At 43.9% G+C, this 16,149-nt stretch overlaps 1 protein-coding gene across 20 annotated transcripts in view; it reads right to left on the minus strand.

The window, feature by feature from the left end:
• The window catches only part of CLASP1 (cytoplasmic linker associated protein 1), a 273,158-nt gene that overhangs the window by 229,723 nt on the left and 27,286 nt on the right, over window positions 1-16,149 (minus strand). For all 20 annotated transcript variants that reach the window (XM_027562856.1, XM_027562770.1, XM_027562760.1 and 17 more), the window contains exon 2: window positions 4,160-4,637. In XM_027562856.1, coding sequence (XP_027418657.1) covers window positions 4,160-4,354 — 195 coding nt within the window. In that variant the 5' untranslated portion in view covers window positions 4,355-4,637. The remainder of the gene's footprint in view (window positions 1-4,159; window positions 4,638-16,149) is intronic.

Genomic DNA, 16,149 nt, shown 5'->3' on the forward strand with positions numbered 1-16,149 from the left:
CAAAGCCAACTGTAGGGGCTCCTGGGCACGATCAGCCTCCTCGACTTTCCCTGAGTTCAGATGGAACAGTTGCTAATCCAGGAAGGGAAGGGATGCAGAGACAAGGGAGGAGCAGCCAAGAAACACAGTGCAGCCCTGAGGCAAGGTCCTGGTTCCACCTCTGGGACATATAGTTTTAGGGGGCAGAAGCCTGCTGTGCCTCTTTTGCCAAGCAAAGCAACAACGCTATTCTTTTCTACTTCACCCAAAACTCTGTCTCTGAGATTCAATCTGGTACCAGTGCACAGAGGCTGATTTCAGCAAAGTCAGCTCACAGTAATCAGTGACAGGTTAACAGAACATATACTGACCCTAAAATGAGTCTGCATGAAAGAGCCAGAAAAGCTTCCTAAAATATCATATAAGATGCTCCAAAAGCAAACTGAGTTCTATCAAAATGATGGCTTCCCCTATTCCCAAATTAGGTACAAATTATAAGGCTCACTCTTCTCGCAAATGAATCACGAACAGTTCCCACCAGTGAGGAAAGTATCTACACACCGCAGGCACTCAGTGCCTCAGTCAGTGCCGGGGCTCGTAAACTACGGTCCAGGGGCTGCCGACCTCCATCTGTTTGTGTAAATTAAGTCTTGCTGGAACACAGCTACCGCCACTCACAAACACATTATCTGGGGCTGCTTTTGCATTTACAATGGCCCAAACAAGTTAAATATTTACAAGAAGACCACAGGGCCCACCAAGCCTAAAACATTTACCATGTGATCTTTAAGAAAGTTTGCTGACCTCTATTCTAATGAAAGAAACACTGGCTAGGAAATCAGAGTCGTACATTTAAATCCCAGTTCCATGATCACAAAGAGAAATTATCTCGTTAATTCTCAGTAATTTCCGTGACCTCATGTATAAAATCAGGATACCACATCTACCTTGCAGGAATGTTATGAAGATTAAATGAGATATTAAATGCATATGGTAAATAAGCAAGAATCAGTAGCTATTAAACCTTAATCAAAACCAGGTACAAACCTGTCTACCACATTAATACTCAAAGGTAACGTGATCCAGGCTCCAGCAAACTATTTTTTAAAATAAGACAGTATGTTGGCATTCATCACATTCTCTTACTAGGAAAAGGAATAACAATACCTAAGTGTTATCATTTTGGAAGGTCAAAAGTGCTTCTCTTTTCCCCTTATCTTTTTAGTTCTGAATTTAAAAAGAAAAAAACAAATGTCAAGAAGCCAAGCTTCAGAGAATTGCCTATTACAAAGTGAATCCCTTCAAATAAAACCTGAAGTGTACTTCAGGCTCTGACTAAGTAATCTCAATCCATGATTAAGGAAAAAAAAAAAAACAGCTGTAGGTCCCTTAAAAATACACTTCCAGATTTCAGTAAAGCAACCAGGAAAATTTGCCAAGAATGCCCCTAAATTCCTGAGTTCACGCAGGGAACTAGGATGTGCTGAGCACCTGCAGTGTTTCAGGTTCTGGGCTTTAGGTGTGAACAAGGCACATGGTCACCACACTTAAGAGACCTTACAGACCAGAGGGGTGCTCAGCACTAGGTAAGATCAGAACCACACGACGTGGCCTTGACGCCAAAGCCATCAGTATGAAGTCAAACAAGCTATCAGAGATTGAGGCTCCTGAGTGAAGACCTAGTCAAACACCTGCCCTGCACAGACAGGTAAAATGACTTGTCCATGACCACATGCAAATCAGCAGCAAACCCTGTTTTCCTTTCCTTCCCAGAGCTGTCTTTCTTGGAAATTACTTCACAAAGGTTCTCAAGTCTTAATCTTTCACTCCACTGTGACCCTACAATTCCTATTATGAATAATCAACCCAGTCTTCAAAACCTCTGGGTTCCTCTAGACAGTGTTACTACTCTCTTCTGTCTTCCCACCAATTCCGTGCATCTTTATTACTGCTTCCCTGATAGCTCAGCTGGTAAAGAATCCACCTGCAATGCAGGAGACCTGGGTTCGATCCCTGGGTCGGGAAGATCCCACGGAGAAGGAAACTGGCAAACCCCTCCAGTGTCCTTGCCTGGAAGATCCCATGAACAAAGGAGCCTGGCGGGCTGCAGTCCATTGGGTCTCAAAAGAGCTGGGCACGACTGAGCAACTAACACTTTCTTTCACTTTATTACTGCACACGCAACACTGATTGTAACCATTCACTCATATATCCTTACCCACCACTTCCAGACTACGAGTTTAGTGACGACAGAAACCAAGTCTTGACACTGTCAATGTCTGAAAGCTGATTATGTGGCTGGCATATAATAACTGTATGCATGCATGCTAAGTCACTTCAGTCATGACCGACTCTGCAACCCCATGGACAGCAGCCCATCGGGTTCCTCTGCCCATAGGATTCTCCAGGCAAGAATACCGGAGTGAGCTGCCATTTCCTTCTCCGTAATAACTGTATATTCACTCTCATTTAGTGCATCTAATAACTTTCCCACATTATGGATGAGGAAACTCAGGCTCAGGGAGGTTAAGAAAGCTCCCTGTACAGCAAACCTGTGGGTTACTTATTTAACATCCATGTACCTCTGCCCCTTGCCTCGCCTCCTTCTTCCTAGCAGGAGTCTGGTACCCAACCCCTCCACACAGCCACAGGTTTGGCTCAGGGGAGGCTGAACCCCTTCATGAGACCAGGAGGTGAAGCGTGATGGCTGAAGGCCACTGTGGACATCTGTCCATTCCCAGTTATGCAGCAATGTAATGTAAAAAAGTCTGCTGGGGAGCTTCAGAGAAGGTTTCCTCCCAAGTAAAAGACATAAGCAGTCACTCTTCTTCCCTAGCAATTGCTTTAACTATGTGGACTTCTTAAGTTTTTAAAGGCAATTACTCAATCTCCTTATGCAAACTTTAAGTCAACTAAGTCGGCATTCAGTCACTCTGAGCCAGAAGCATCCTAATTTGCACACAGAAAGGGTGACTTCACAGACCTCAGAGACGTCACTAGTCTACCTCGCCCTTGCCCTCTGCAACACTCCCACCACCCAGCACCAACACAGACCAGGTAAGAGGTACTTATTAAAGTCAGCTAAATGAATAAACAGATGAATGAAACAGACAAAATTTAAGCTCAACTTTCAAAGTCAAGGAAGGTAAACTTTACGTCCAGTTCTAAATGAAATATTAGGGACCGAGGTAAACACCCTTAATAAATCTAAAGCCTGCTGACTCTTAGATAAGATCAAGATTCAATGTAATTGGAAAACAAAGTCTATATTAGAGCAAATAAAGAAATCCTGTAAGCAGCCGTTATAAGTCCATATGTGTCAGAAGACTGGTACAATGAAAAAAAAATCACAGAAGGTCCTGTGTCTGGAAGCCCCTTTGTCTGTAAGGTCTATAGCACCTATTAGCAACCATGCAAACAGCCCGCTCTGTCTTCCATCTCAACCTAGATCCAAAGGGGCCAGCTTCTTAACACACTAAAGGCTGGGGAGGGGGACGAGGGGGAGAAATGACACCCCTTCAGCACTTCAAGTCCAGTCCAGTTTTCCTTCATGAAAACTCAGTCTTTGAATGGCAACAAGGTTCACAACTCATTTGCGTCATAGGACCCTGTCTGTTCCCTTCCCACCCACCAAGGGCACCTGAGGAGTCCTGACCTTTGGAACCTGAAGGATACCCTCCAGGCCATCACAAACAGGTCTCAGGAGAGTCCTTGGCAAACCATACTATTGCTGGCCAGGTACCTGGGCCGACTTCAAAATAGGAGCCTGAAGGTAAGAAGCCCTCATCCTACTGCCAATCCCAATCCCCAACCCCAAGAAAATCAATGAGGCCACTTGTTATTCACAAAGAGCCACTCACTGCAAGACATGATAGTCACTTTAACTTCAAGGCTTCAAATACTTGCACCTTTTCCACATAAAAGCCTCTCTTTATCTGGTCACAGGGCCATCTCTCAGTGCACTGAAGAATAAGGGTGTTTTGATCCCCAACAAAAATCAAAGAAAACTCTACTTGCTCTAGAATGAAATGTCCAAAAGCCACAACGTGACTGAGTGTCTTAGTGGAAACCAAGGGATCAATCATGCTGATGGCTCTCAAAGGACTCTTCAAAGGACCCATTTTGACCCCCGCTAGGTAGCCCAGCCACCTAGAAGAGCATCCTCTTGCACACGGCTTACCTTATAATTGCTAGAGTTCACCCAAGAGGTAGCGAGTCCGTCCACAAGTTTGTCTAACATGGTCTGGTCATGCTCGAGGTCGGCAGACTTCTGTTTGTCTGAGAAATAGTCTATCAGTTCTTGGCCAACCTGCAGTCGTTTCCCCACATCCTTCTGCAGCACCTGTGCCAGGCAGGCCTCCATGCGAGGCTCCATGGCGGAATTCCAATCCAGAGCCGCAGAAGCTAGAGGGCGGTGGGGGTGACGCCCTCCCCGTGAGCGGCCCCCGGAGGCGGCCTCTTTGTTTGCTGAAGGTTACTAAGAGCCTGTGTGTCAAAATGCAATCCGAGGAATGGCAGCAATGCACCATGTGTGGCTGAAGAGCAGCTGGGAGGATATTAAAAGTCCAATTTAAATAACTAGTAGAGGAGAAAGGAATGAGTGGCAGAGTGACGCTCTCCTCCTGGGTCTGAAATACTTCATAATTCAGCAGTCCATTCTGAAAAGCAAGAGAAGAGAAAAACACATCAGCACAGATAACAAAACGCTCAAATGTTGGGAAACATTTAATCAAAGACAAAGCATTCGCGCTGCAGCATCGTTTCTAAGCACAAGTGGAGCGAGAAGCATGAACACTTGGCAAACATGTCAGAATAACATAATTATTATTTATATCAGGAAGAACGTCGAAGCCCAAAGCAAAGAACCAATGAGCTTCACAGTTGGTGGGTTGAGGTTTTTCACAATTTTCCAGCTTTAAATGCACCAGTCAGAAGAGCAAGCTTTTGCTTCAGCTGGATGATTTATGTGTACCTTAAATTCTGCTCCCCACCAAAAACCAAACACCACTGTGTCTGAGTCCCTGTACGTACTGTAGCCTGTCTCTCAGCTTCCTACAATCCAAGTGCAGGAAGTGAGGCAGGCTCCACAGAAACAACACTGACCAAACTGGCTGGCCCAGTAACAACAATCAAAGTCAAAGGCGACACCTACACCTGCTCAGCAGCTTTACAAAGGGCGAGCAGGTAGTGGTCCCTGCCTCCTCCTCCAGAGAAGTGACCAACAGGGAGAAGGGGAGAGGCTCACACTCTGACCACATTGTTGACACAGTGTTCTCCACGGGCAGAAGCACCAACTGGGCCTGGTGTTTTGCTACAGAATTAGGAGACCTCAAAACCACCCTTGGCATAGCACAACTCAAACTATGTGAGGAGGTACCAAAGTCATTTTTACTAGACAGGCTGAATGGGCAGACTATTTAATCTACAGCTCCTGGAACAACTGTACATGTTTATTTTTTCAACGTCTTTTCTCAATTCCTAACCCAAGAAGATGCACAGAAAACCAATCTTCAAGATGCAGCAACCCTAACACTGTACTAAACAGAAATGTTCTTCACACCAACAGTCAGTGTGAACTCTCAGGGGTTCAGCAGGTAAATCTGATCTTATAAATCAAGTGACTGAAATTCAGGGCAGGGTAACTCTTCCAGTCTGTGCACAAGGTTTTTATCCCTTCCTGTCACCCACCCCACCTCCACTCTTAGCAAAAAACCACAGTGCTCTTTCCAAGTCCTAGAATGAGAGATGAGTCAAGTCATCCAATGAGGAAAACACTTCTGCAAAGTCCCTAGCCCCTGATTACCCGTTTTCTGCTTTCCTTCCAATCAAGAAGCCTTGATGTCTCACATGGCAGTCCTTCCTTAAGTGGAGGAGATATCGCTTTCCAGTCATGTCCATGCCATGGAACTTGTCCTTCCGTCACAGGAAAGGTCTTCATATATAGCAAAGCAGCCATTACCCTTCACTCCAATTTTCAGTCCAAACAAAATACCCCCACTTCCTTAATCAGCTCCCATGTCAGACTAATGAAGATATCAGCAATACATGAAAACTGGAGAAACCAATAGAACCTTTTCTTTCCGGGCCCAATATTCGCCAAGAAGCTAGTTAAGGTCAAGACTGGTAGATTAAAAATGGTTGCAAAGGCTTTGCTGTTCCTCCTCCATCGAGACGGAATCTCATCCTCCCCAGTGATCCTGGGATGAGTCCTGAGACTTGCTCTGGCCAGTGGGAAATCAGAGACGGCAGAAATGAACTGAGATTTGACCCCGGAGCGTGCGTGACTGCCATGCTGTGAGGAAGCTGGTCTAGCCTCCTGAGCACAAGAAGCCATTAGTGGAGAACCAACTCGCTCCAAACAGCAGCCCGCAGCAACCACCAGACATGGGAGTGAGTCCATGGGGGACCACTCAGCATTACCAGTCACTGTCTGACTGCAGATACACAAATACATCTAAGGAGACAAAAGCCACCTGGTCAAACCACAGAATGATGAGAAACTGTTCACTCATACTTTAAGCCATCCAATTTGTGGTGCTCTGTTACACCAGCAGATAACTGATCACTCCTTATTCCTCTAAACGTCTTTCATTCTCGGTGAAAAGAATTTCATATCCCTTACTCCTTCAAAGGGCCCAAAATCAGCAGACACTAACCAGTAATGACAGTGATGATATCAGTTTTGAGCATCAACATGAGGGGTCAGGCTCTATGCCAAGATGATTTATACAGTTTATCTCTGATTCTCCAACCACTTCCATAAAGTAGGCATTAACACATCCCTATTTTACAGGTGGGGAAAATGAGGCAAAGGTAAGTGATTTTCCAAGGTTGCATAGCCGGAAGTCTCCCTTTCCTACCTTCAAATCCTTGTTATTACAAGTCTGGCCTAGTTCTGTCCCAACTCAGGGAAAGGAGGTCAGACTTCATGGTGAGCTGGGAAGCAACAGGCCAGATAGCAAAGTCTCCACTCCCAGGAGAGGAAGGAGCCCATGCATTTAAGGCTCTTTCCCGTTATTTTTAAAAATACGTATTATAAATTTTATTAAAAAAAAAAACGTATTATATAAAAACTTCACCTTCAGCTGGAATTCCATATGATTTCTAACAAGTAAGTATATGCTTCTTGACAGTAGTTATGCAGTAAAGGTTTACCACACTCAGAAGCAGGTCACAAACTCCTGTGTATGAAATCCACAGAATGACACTGGAAGCCCCAAAGCATTAAGCAAACTGGGTCCTCTTTGTTCTTTTTCTTTAATTAAAAAAAAAAAGTAATGGGTGATCCTCTCTTGCACAAAAGTGCAAGACATCTCGCCCCTACTCCCATCCCCCGGCCACATTTCCCCACCTAAAAGCAAAAGGTGTTGCTAACTTCCCATGCCTTCCTTCACAGGTATTTTTAGCTACCCAACAAATAAGTACACGTGTTATCCCTCTGCACCCCCAGGAAGAGTTTCTTAAGTATTTACAGTTACATCATAAGAAGCAGCACAATTCTGCCACAGGCCAACAGAAAGAACTTAAAAAATACCAGCTTCAACAAGAATGAAACACACAGCAGGACAGCCTGATGTAAGGGACATGTGTCAGACAGCCTCCAGTCTTGACTCTGCACTTCCAGGGTGGCAATGGGGAGATGAGTGGCTCCATATTCATCAAATAAGATTCAAGATCAGAAAAGCTTGCACAGGGCATTTAAAAAAAAAAAAAAAATATATATATATATATATAGCTCTCTCTTGAACCTCTTTCTTATAGCTACTACTCTGTGGCACTTAGGTCACCGCCAGAAAGGAGTGAAGACAATGGAGGGTGGGGCAGAGAACAAAAATCAGCTGTGAGCTCTGAACTTCCAAGTCTACTAAAGGCTTCTCCATAAGAGAAGTTAAAAAAGGTAGTAGGGCCATTTTCACTAGTGACTTAGAACAGTAACAAGTTGACATTTCTTACAAGTCTATGATAGGCTGGGCTCAGCAGGAGGTTCTTCTGCTAATCTTACCTGGGATCACTCAGGTAGCTGCTGCTGTATGCCAGCCTGACTGAGGCTGAAGAGTCTACAATGGCATCACCTACATGTCTGAGGCAATGATGCTGGCTGTTGGCTGGACCTCTTGCCACACGTGATCTCTAACAACCCAGTAATATAGTCTGTAGTTCAGTACATGTGGTTGGAGCATTCCAAGATGGCAAAGGGAAGACTGCCAGGCCTCACAAGGCCCAGGAGGCAGAACCTGCAATTCACTTCTGCCACAGTCCACTGTCAAAGCAAGTCACAAGGCCAGCCCAAAATAAAAGTGTGAGAAAATGGATTCTACCAGTTAACAGGAGCCTCAAAAGAGTGCAGCAATGTGTTTCAATCTTACACGTGCAGTCTGTAGACATTTGTACAATGAATACCTGAATGAGGTAAATACATTTATCTTCTTTGGTTACCCATCATCTTGATTACTTTTATTTACTCAACAATTTATGATACATCACATCTTACCACAGTAGAAACATCTACTTCTGCTTTATTGACTATGCCAAAGCCTTTGACCATGTGGATCACAACAAACTATGGAAAATTCTTCAAGAGATGGGAATACCAGACCACCTGACCTGCCTCCTGAGAAATCTATATGCAGGTCAGGAAGCAACAGTTAGAACTGGACATGGAACAACAGACTGGGTCCAAATCAGGAAAGGAGTACATCAAGGCTGTATATTGTCACCCTGCTTATTTAACTTACATGCAGAATACATCATGTGAAATGCCAGGCTGGATGAAGCACAAGCTAGAATCAAGATTGCCAGAAGAAATATCAACAACCTCAGATAATGCAGATGACATCACCCTTATGGCAGAAAACGAAGAGGAACTGAAGAGCCTCTTGATGAAAGTAAAAGAAGAGAGTGAAACAGTTGGCTTGAAACTCAACATTCAGAAAACGAAGATCATGGCATCCGGTCCCATCAGTTCATGGCAAATATATGGGGAAGCAATGGAAACAGTGACAGATTCTATTTTGGGGGGCTCCAAAATCACTCCAGATGGTGACTGCAGCCATGAAATTAAAGACGCTTACTCCTTGGAAGAAAATTATGACCAATCTAGACAGCATATTAAAAAGCAGAGACATTATTTTGCCAACAAAGGTCTGTCTAGTCAAAGCTATGGTTTTTCCAGTAGTCATGTATGGATGTGAGAGATGGACTATAAAGAAAGCTGAGTGCCTAAGAATTGATGCTTTTGAACTGTACTGTTGGAGAAGACTCTTGAGAGTCCCTTGGACTGCAAGGAGATCCAACCAGTCCATCCTAAGGGAAATCAGTCCTGAATATTCACTGGAAGTACTGATGCTGAAGCTGAAACTCCAATACTTTGGCCACCTGATGCGAAGAGCTAACTCATTGGAAAAGACCCTGATGCTGGGGAAGATTGAAGGCAGGACCATAAGGGGATGATAGAGGATGAGATGGTTGGATGGCATCACCGACTCAACGGACATAAGTTTGAGTAAACTCTGGGAGTTGGTGATGGACAGGGAGGCCTGGCATGCTGCAGTCCATGGGGTCGCAAAGAGTTGGACATGACTGAGTGGCTGAACTGAACTGAACCACAGAAGATACAAAAGAAATAACTATAATCTATGACTTGACTTGAAAATACTTCCAACTTACTTGGAGAGAACAAGATATACACACTCACAAAAAGCTTGTCAGTGTAAGAATTCAACACACACAGGATACATAGAAGACTTCACAGACAGAATGCCATACTGCCACATAAGGGCTATGAGTAAGTACTATAATCACTTAGGGAAGGGATAAATCAAGAAAGCCTGGAAGACCATGTCAAAACCATTTACACAAGGCTCAACTGGAGCTCTGTCTTGAAACGTGGACAGGATGTCACACATCAGTTAAGGCACTTGAGCGGGGAAAAAACATAAGCAAGTGAGGGAGGTGGGAACCTGTGAATGGCTGAGGGGAGAAGTGCGGTGACAGAGACAGCGAGACACCTGTAAGGAATGGGCAGGCATTATTTCCCACTTTGAAGACAAAGAAATGAAGCTTAAGCGACTTCACTGGTGGTCCAGTGGCTAAGCATCTGCACTCCCAATGCAGGAGGGCCTGGGTTCAATTCCTGGTGAGGGAACAGGATCCCACATGCCACAGCTAAGCCCAAGCACTGCAACGGCTGAGCCTACATACTCTAGAGCCATGTACTGTAACAAAGACCCAGTGCAGCCAAAGCGAACAGCGTTTTTAAAAAAAGAAAAGAGTAATGTAGCTTAGAGGGGAATTCCCTGGTGGTCCAGTGGTTAGGACTCTGAGCTTTCACTGCCAGGGCCCAAGTTCAATCCCTGGTCAGGGAACTAAGGTCCTGTAAGCCACTGTGGCGCGTGCTGCCAACAACAACAACAACAACAAAAATACACCCAAAACATCTTTGCCCAAAATGTAAAAGCTAATAACTACCAGGCAGTAACTGAACACCAGATCTGCCTGGCCCTAAAGTTAGTAATATTTTCATTATACTATGATAGTATACTACTGCGTCACTAAAAGTCCACAGCACGGGTACTTAAGAACTTAAAATATGAAAATGTTAGATAGTTATAGCATATGGAGCATGAGAAGTAGAGGATTAAGAAACAAGAAATCATATTACAAAGCACTCAGGAAGCTGTAATGAAATAATATTCTAAATCACAGCACAGAACTACAATGTAATATTTCCAGCACCAGTGAATCAATAAACACATCAAAAGTCTCCCTGGCAGAATCAGAGAAAGCAGACAGCATACCTGACAAGCCAACTCTGAAAGCCAGAAATGAGCAGAATTTATTCACACTCATCAAAAGCAGCTGTTTCCATCAATAAGACAACCTTCTGCACTATAACAATCTACAATTTCAACACGGTGTGGACTTATACAGACGTCCCAGGCAAGCCTCTCTCCCCTGGGCCGATCTGCACCCCACTTGCCAGCAGCCACAAGGTCACTCAGTGAGCTGACACATGTACGAGGCTAACTGCAGGAAAGCAGAGTCAAGGCTGCAAGGAGGTCGTTGCCTCAAAGGACAAAAAGACAGAAATACAGATTACGGTGGCACGGTAAGGATAGCCCTAAACCAGAGGCCTGAAGAAGGTGCTCGGTGGCAGAGAAGGAGGAGACACTGATTGAGGGAATCCAACTGGGTGTTCCAGGACAGGACCTGCCCCGCACACCAGGCAGTTGGGCAGCCACTCCCCGGGGCCTGGCTTCCACGCCTGGGCCCACATAGATGCTCCTCACCCAGAGCACACGGAGCCTCCAGCCTCCCTGCCTCCTACCTCAGCTCCTCTCATCTCTGTACTGACTGCCCCCTCCTAGGGCTGACGACATCCCTCCTTCCAGCTTTCTGCTCTCTATAGCAGCACATCTTCCTGCCTCTCAGTCCCTTACCACGTGATCCTCCTTCCCCACCACAACTGCCCATCCCTCCAGCTCTTCTGTTCAAGGGCACTGCCTCAACCTCGTTAATCAGATAAACTTCTCAATCTCACTCCCCTTTGAGGCTGGATTAAATTCCACGTGGGCGTTAATAGCATGGCACTACCCTCCACTGTCTCTCTCTCTGTAGTAGCTGCCTAGTAATCCCAAACCTTGGGTGAATCGATGCTCTGAAGCAGCTGCCTTCTCAGGCCTTCAGGGGTGACCATGTGGAAGAGAACACACACATATCCAACCAGTCTGGTTTTAATTGATCATCTCAAAATTCAGAAAGGCCCTGATCACCAGCAACATTCCCACTCACATTCTCTGGGAAGCCTGTTTGCCTTTTTCTCTACAAGCACCCATCTACCCTATCCTACCCTGCAGCTCTCTCCCGACAGCCTCACCTCCTACTCCATTGGTAAAGTAGACAGGACCAGACAACTGAGATCTTCACCAGCAAATCAGAACAGCCACCAGCATCTCCTCTGATAATGGGACAACGCTCGTGTTTTGCCTTCTGAACCTTTTCAGTTGCCTGCTCTCCAGCATCTGCAAGCTCTCCTCGGTCGGCTCCCTCCCAGCAGCTGAGACTCTCTAAATCATCCGTCTTTAACAGGCCCTCTTGAGCTCACAGGCCTTCCATCAGGGACACCAGAAAGAGTGAAGCCCCTTTAAGCAGATTTCTGCCCCTTTAATCTCGCTCCACCAGCGAGCTGCACAGACGCACTTCCTGTTCACCCCTTGGACCTCTCCTCGGGTTTCCCCTTGTCAGGATCACCAGTGACTGCCCTGCTGGCAGATCCCAGTAATACTTTCCTCTTCTTCACTAACTCCACCTCTCAGAAGCATCCCAAAGCTGACCACTCCTTCCTTCTGAAAAATTTTCCATTTTCATGAAAACAAATGAGCACTGCCTTGCTGTGACTCCTCTGGCTGAGCACCTACTCAAGTTTCTGTAATCATCTTTGTCTCTCTCCCAGAGCTCTGGTGAGCAGCTCAGTCCAAAGCCTCTCCCCTTTTCACTTGGCTCACCCCAAAATAATGTGCATCCATTTCCATAAAAACTTTTAAAGCCTATAGAATTGATGACTCCCAAATTTGAATGCCTGGGTCAAATATCTCTGAACACCAGGCTCAGGCACTGGCCTCTTTTCAGTCCCAAACTCTCTACCACTTCAGAGCCTTCACTCTCTGTTCGTGTGGCTGCGCCGGGTCTTGGTTGCGGCATGCAGAGTGGGATCTTTATTTGTAGCATGCCAAATCTCAGTTGCAGCACTGGAACTCTTGGCTGCAGCATGTGGGATCTTTTTCCCTGAAACAGGGATTGAATCTGGTATCCCTGCATTGGGAAGCACTGGACCACCAGCGAAGTTCCAGGGCCTTCGCTCTCGCTGGTCCTTCTGCCTGAAACACAGTCCTGATGCCTATATTGCCCAGTCACCTCAGCTTCAATGTTACCTCCTCAGTAAGTCGTTTAATGACCACTCTAGTGGGTCCCTTACCACTGCATCCTGTCCTCTTCCTTCAAAGCACTCACAACAAGTTAAAATTTATCATATGTCTATTTACCTATTTGCTGGCTGATCTTCCCACAGGACTGTCAAGCCTTATAAATGAGGGGATCTTGTTTATTTTGTTAACCTAATGCCTACAACTATGTCTGGTACAAACAGAGCACTCAAGAAGTAGTTGTTGAATGAATAAAGTCTGCTTGAGTTGAAAATCAAAAGAAAATACTCATTGGCAACCATTAACTGAATTCAGTTTCTTCTTGGGGAATGGGAGGTGGGGGGCTTGGGAGAATGCAAAAAACATTTCAGATAAAAGGAATGCGTAAATATATGTGGACAAAGCACACAGACACAAAAATGACAGACTGTGGCCTATTCAAAAGAAAAGAAGCAATTTGGAAAAGCCAAAGCACTGGTTCCCAACCTGTAAACACTACTGACGCTGCCCCTAAGGTGAGAGATGGAGTGATTAAAATGCTGTCTGAGATTTTAATTTAGTTCAGACACAAACCATGACTTATCCACAAGCTAAGTATTCCTAGCCATATTTTCAAACTTATGTACATGCAGTTATGAATCTTTAAATGCAAAAATAATGTAAAAGTATTTCTAAATTCTTACTTTGAGCCTGATAATTTTTCTCAACTAACAGATACCAGAAATCCCACTTCCACAGAGCTGGACACTGAAAAGAGTTCTTATTCTCAGAAAGTCTGGCGCTGAGCAGACAAGGCCCAGCAGCCAACTGGGCACCAAAGGTCAACAGTGTTGTGGCTTTCAGGGAGCTCTGCATATGTCATCTTGGAAATGCAGAATCAGGAGACTCTGGGTGAGCATACATTTATTGAAAAGATCATTAAAATCTGGAATTACTCAAGTTATCACAAGATTACTCTGTGAGAGGAAAAAAAAATCTTGTTGAACTCCCTTCTCCCTCCCTCCCTCTCTCACTCACCCCAGAGTGAACAATAATTAACTACAGAGAAGTCATGACAAAAGAACAACTCTAATATATGATGTAAACGCCCAAAAGTGAATAAAAGGATGAAGTTCAATATTAAAAGGAAAGGTCATATGAACAGAAATAAATAATTAATGTTGGCTAATTTCTGGTACTAGGATTTTTTCTTTGTACTTTTCTGTACTTTCTAAATTTTTTCTATGAGTAATATAGAAAATATATGCTACTTTTATAATTACAAAGAGAGAAATATTATTCAAAAATGAGGCATTACCATTTGATACTGAAGGAAAATCTCCCTTTCAGTATTACTGTGTCTGAGTCTTTGTGACCCTATGGACTATAGCCCACCAGGCTCCTCTGTCTATGGGATCTTCCAGGCAAGGATATTGGAGTGGGTTGCCATGTCCTTCTCCAGTTCAGTATTACAGAATATAATATATAACTGTCAATGAAGTGTAAAACAAGAAGTTTTAAATTCCCAAGAAGATGGAACTGGTGGATTAGTTACTTCCACAAATTATGTGGTTAAAAACTACATAATGGAAGAGACAGAAAGTACAGAAATTAAAAAAAAAAAAGGCAGCTCCACATTACTACACATGCTGTGCTCTGCTTAGTCGCTTAGCTGTGTCCGACTCTGCGACCCCACGGACTACAGCCCACCAGGCTCCTCTGTCCATGGGGATTCTCCAGGCAAGAGTACTGGAGTGGGCTGCCATGCCCTCCACACATTACTGTATATATACTATTAAAAAATAGAAGAAAATAAACACTGCACAAGAATGATTACTACCTGCCTTCACTAATATTTTAAGGAGGTAATTTTTTACTAATTTTTCAGATAGTTTAAGTATTTTTTTCTGTGAACTACAGAAGGAGAACATAGTTTTACTTTTTGTTTCTCCTCTGGTTGATAATGAGAAGAATTGCTTCTATTCTAACCCTCAAAACTTCCTCAAAGGTGAAACAAGATGGACAAACACTGAAAATTGCTGAAGCATGTTGATAGGTACATGAGAATATGTTACACCATTCGCTCCACTTTTGAACATGTTTAAAATTATCAGAAATTTTTAAAAATCGAAAATACTTTAATTTCTTCAAAAGAATTGTAAAGCTGAAGTCTATGTGGAAAAAAAATACCTGCATAAAAGTAGTAATTAAACAAGTCTAGGATATGAAACTGCATTGCTATGCTATGCTATGCTAAGTCACTTCAGTCGTGTCCGACTCTGTGTGACCCCATAGATGGCAGCCCACCAAGCTCCCCCGTCCCTGGGATTCTCCAGGCAAGAACACTGGAGTGGATTGCCATTTCCTTCTCCAATGCATGAAAGTGAAAAGTGAAAGTGAAGTCGCTCAGTCATGTCCGACTCTTAGCGACCCCATGGACTGCAGCCTAACAGGCTCCTCCGTCCATGGGATTTTCCAAGCAAGAGTACTGGAGTGGGTGCCATTGCCTTCTCCGGAAACTGCATTATATATACAGTTATACATATAGCATATACAATGTACAGTATGGCATTTATATACATATAATATGACATAGCCTACATGTGAAACAATTACAGGAAAAAAAATAGAGTACGTAAAAGATTAACATGTAACCTCTGAATAACAGGTTTACATGAGTTTATCTCCTATTTTTTAGTAACTTCCTCTACTTTTCATATTTTCTATAAAGAAAAAGGCAAACATTTTAAGAATGTTAAACAGAAAAGCAGTTATTTCATAAATCTACCTTACTCATTCAACAACTGTGAGACCAAGAGTAATTAATTGATGAGAAAGATACCTCTCCACTGACTGCTGACTTCTCCCACAAGAGAGATGTCAACCACAGTATACCAAACTGTTATACTATAGAGACAGTTTCCCTGGGTAGGAGAGAACAGTAATATAGATTACAGATTCCCAAGGAAGGGTCTTACATGAACACAAGAGATCTCGGCAGAGAACCACTTGTTAGACAAACCTTATTACAGTGATGAATATGTTGGCTCTTCCAGAAAGAGGGAATTCAATCAAGCAGCATTTACTTTTTCTTTTTGTCCACAACTTGTCTAAGATCCCACATGGGATCTTAGATCCTTGACCATGGATCAAACCTGCGCCCCATGCATTAGAAGCACATAGTCTTAACCACTGGACCACCAAGGTAGTCCCACAACATTCACTTCTATTGTATTTTTCAAAGAACTTCTCATACAGTATCATAGTAATG

The sequence above is a fragment of the Bos indicus x Bos taurus genome, chromosome 2, assembly GCF_003369695.1.
Source record: "Bos indicus x Bos taurus breed Angus x Brahman F1 hybrid chromosome 2, Bos_hybrid_MaternalHap_v2.0, whole genome shotgun sequence".
In the NCBI taxonomy this organism is placed as follows: Eukaryota; Metazoa; Chordata; class Mammalia; order Artiodactyla; family Bovidae; genus Bos; species Bos indicus x Bos taurus.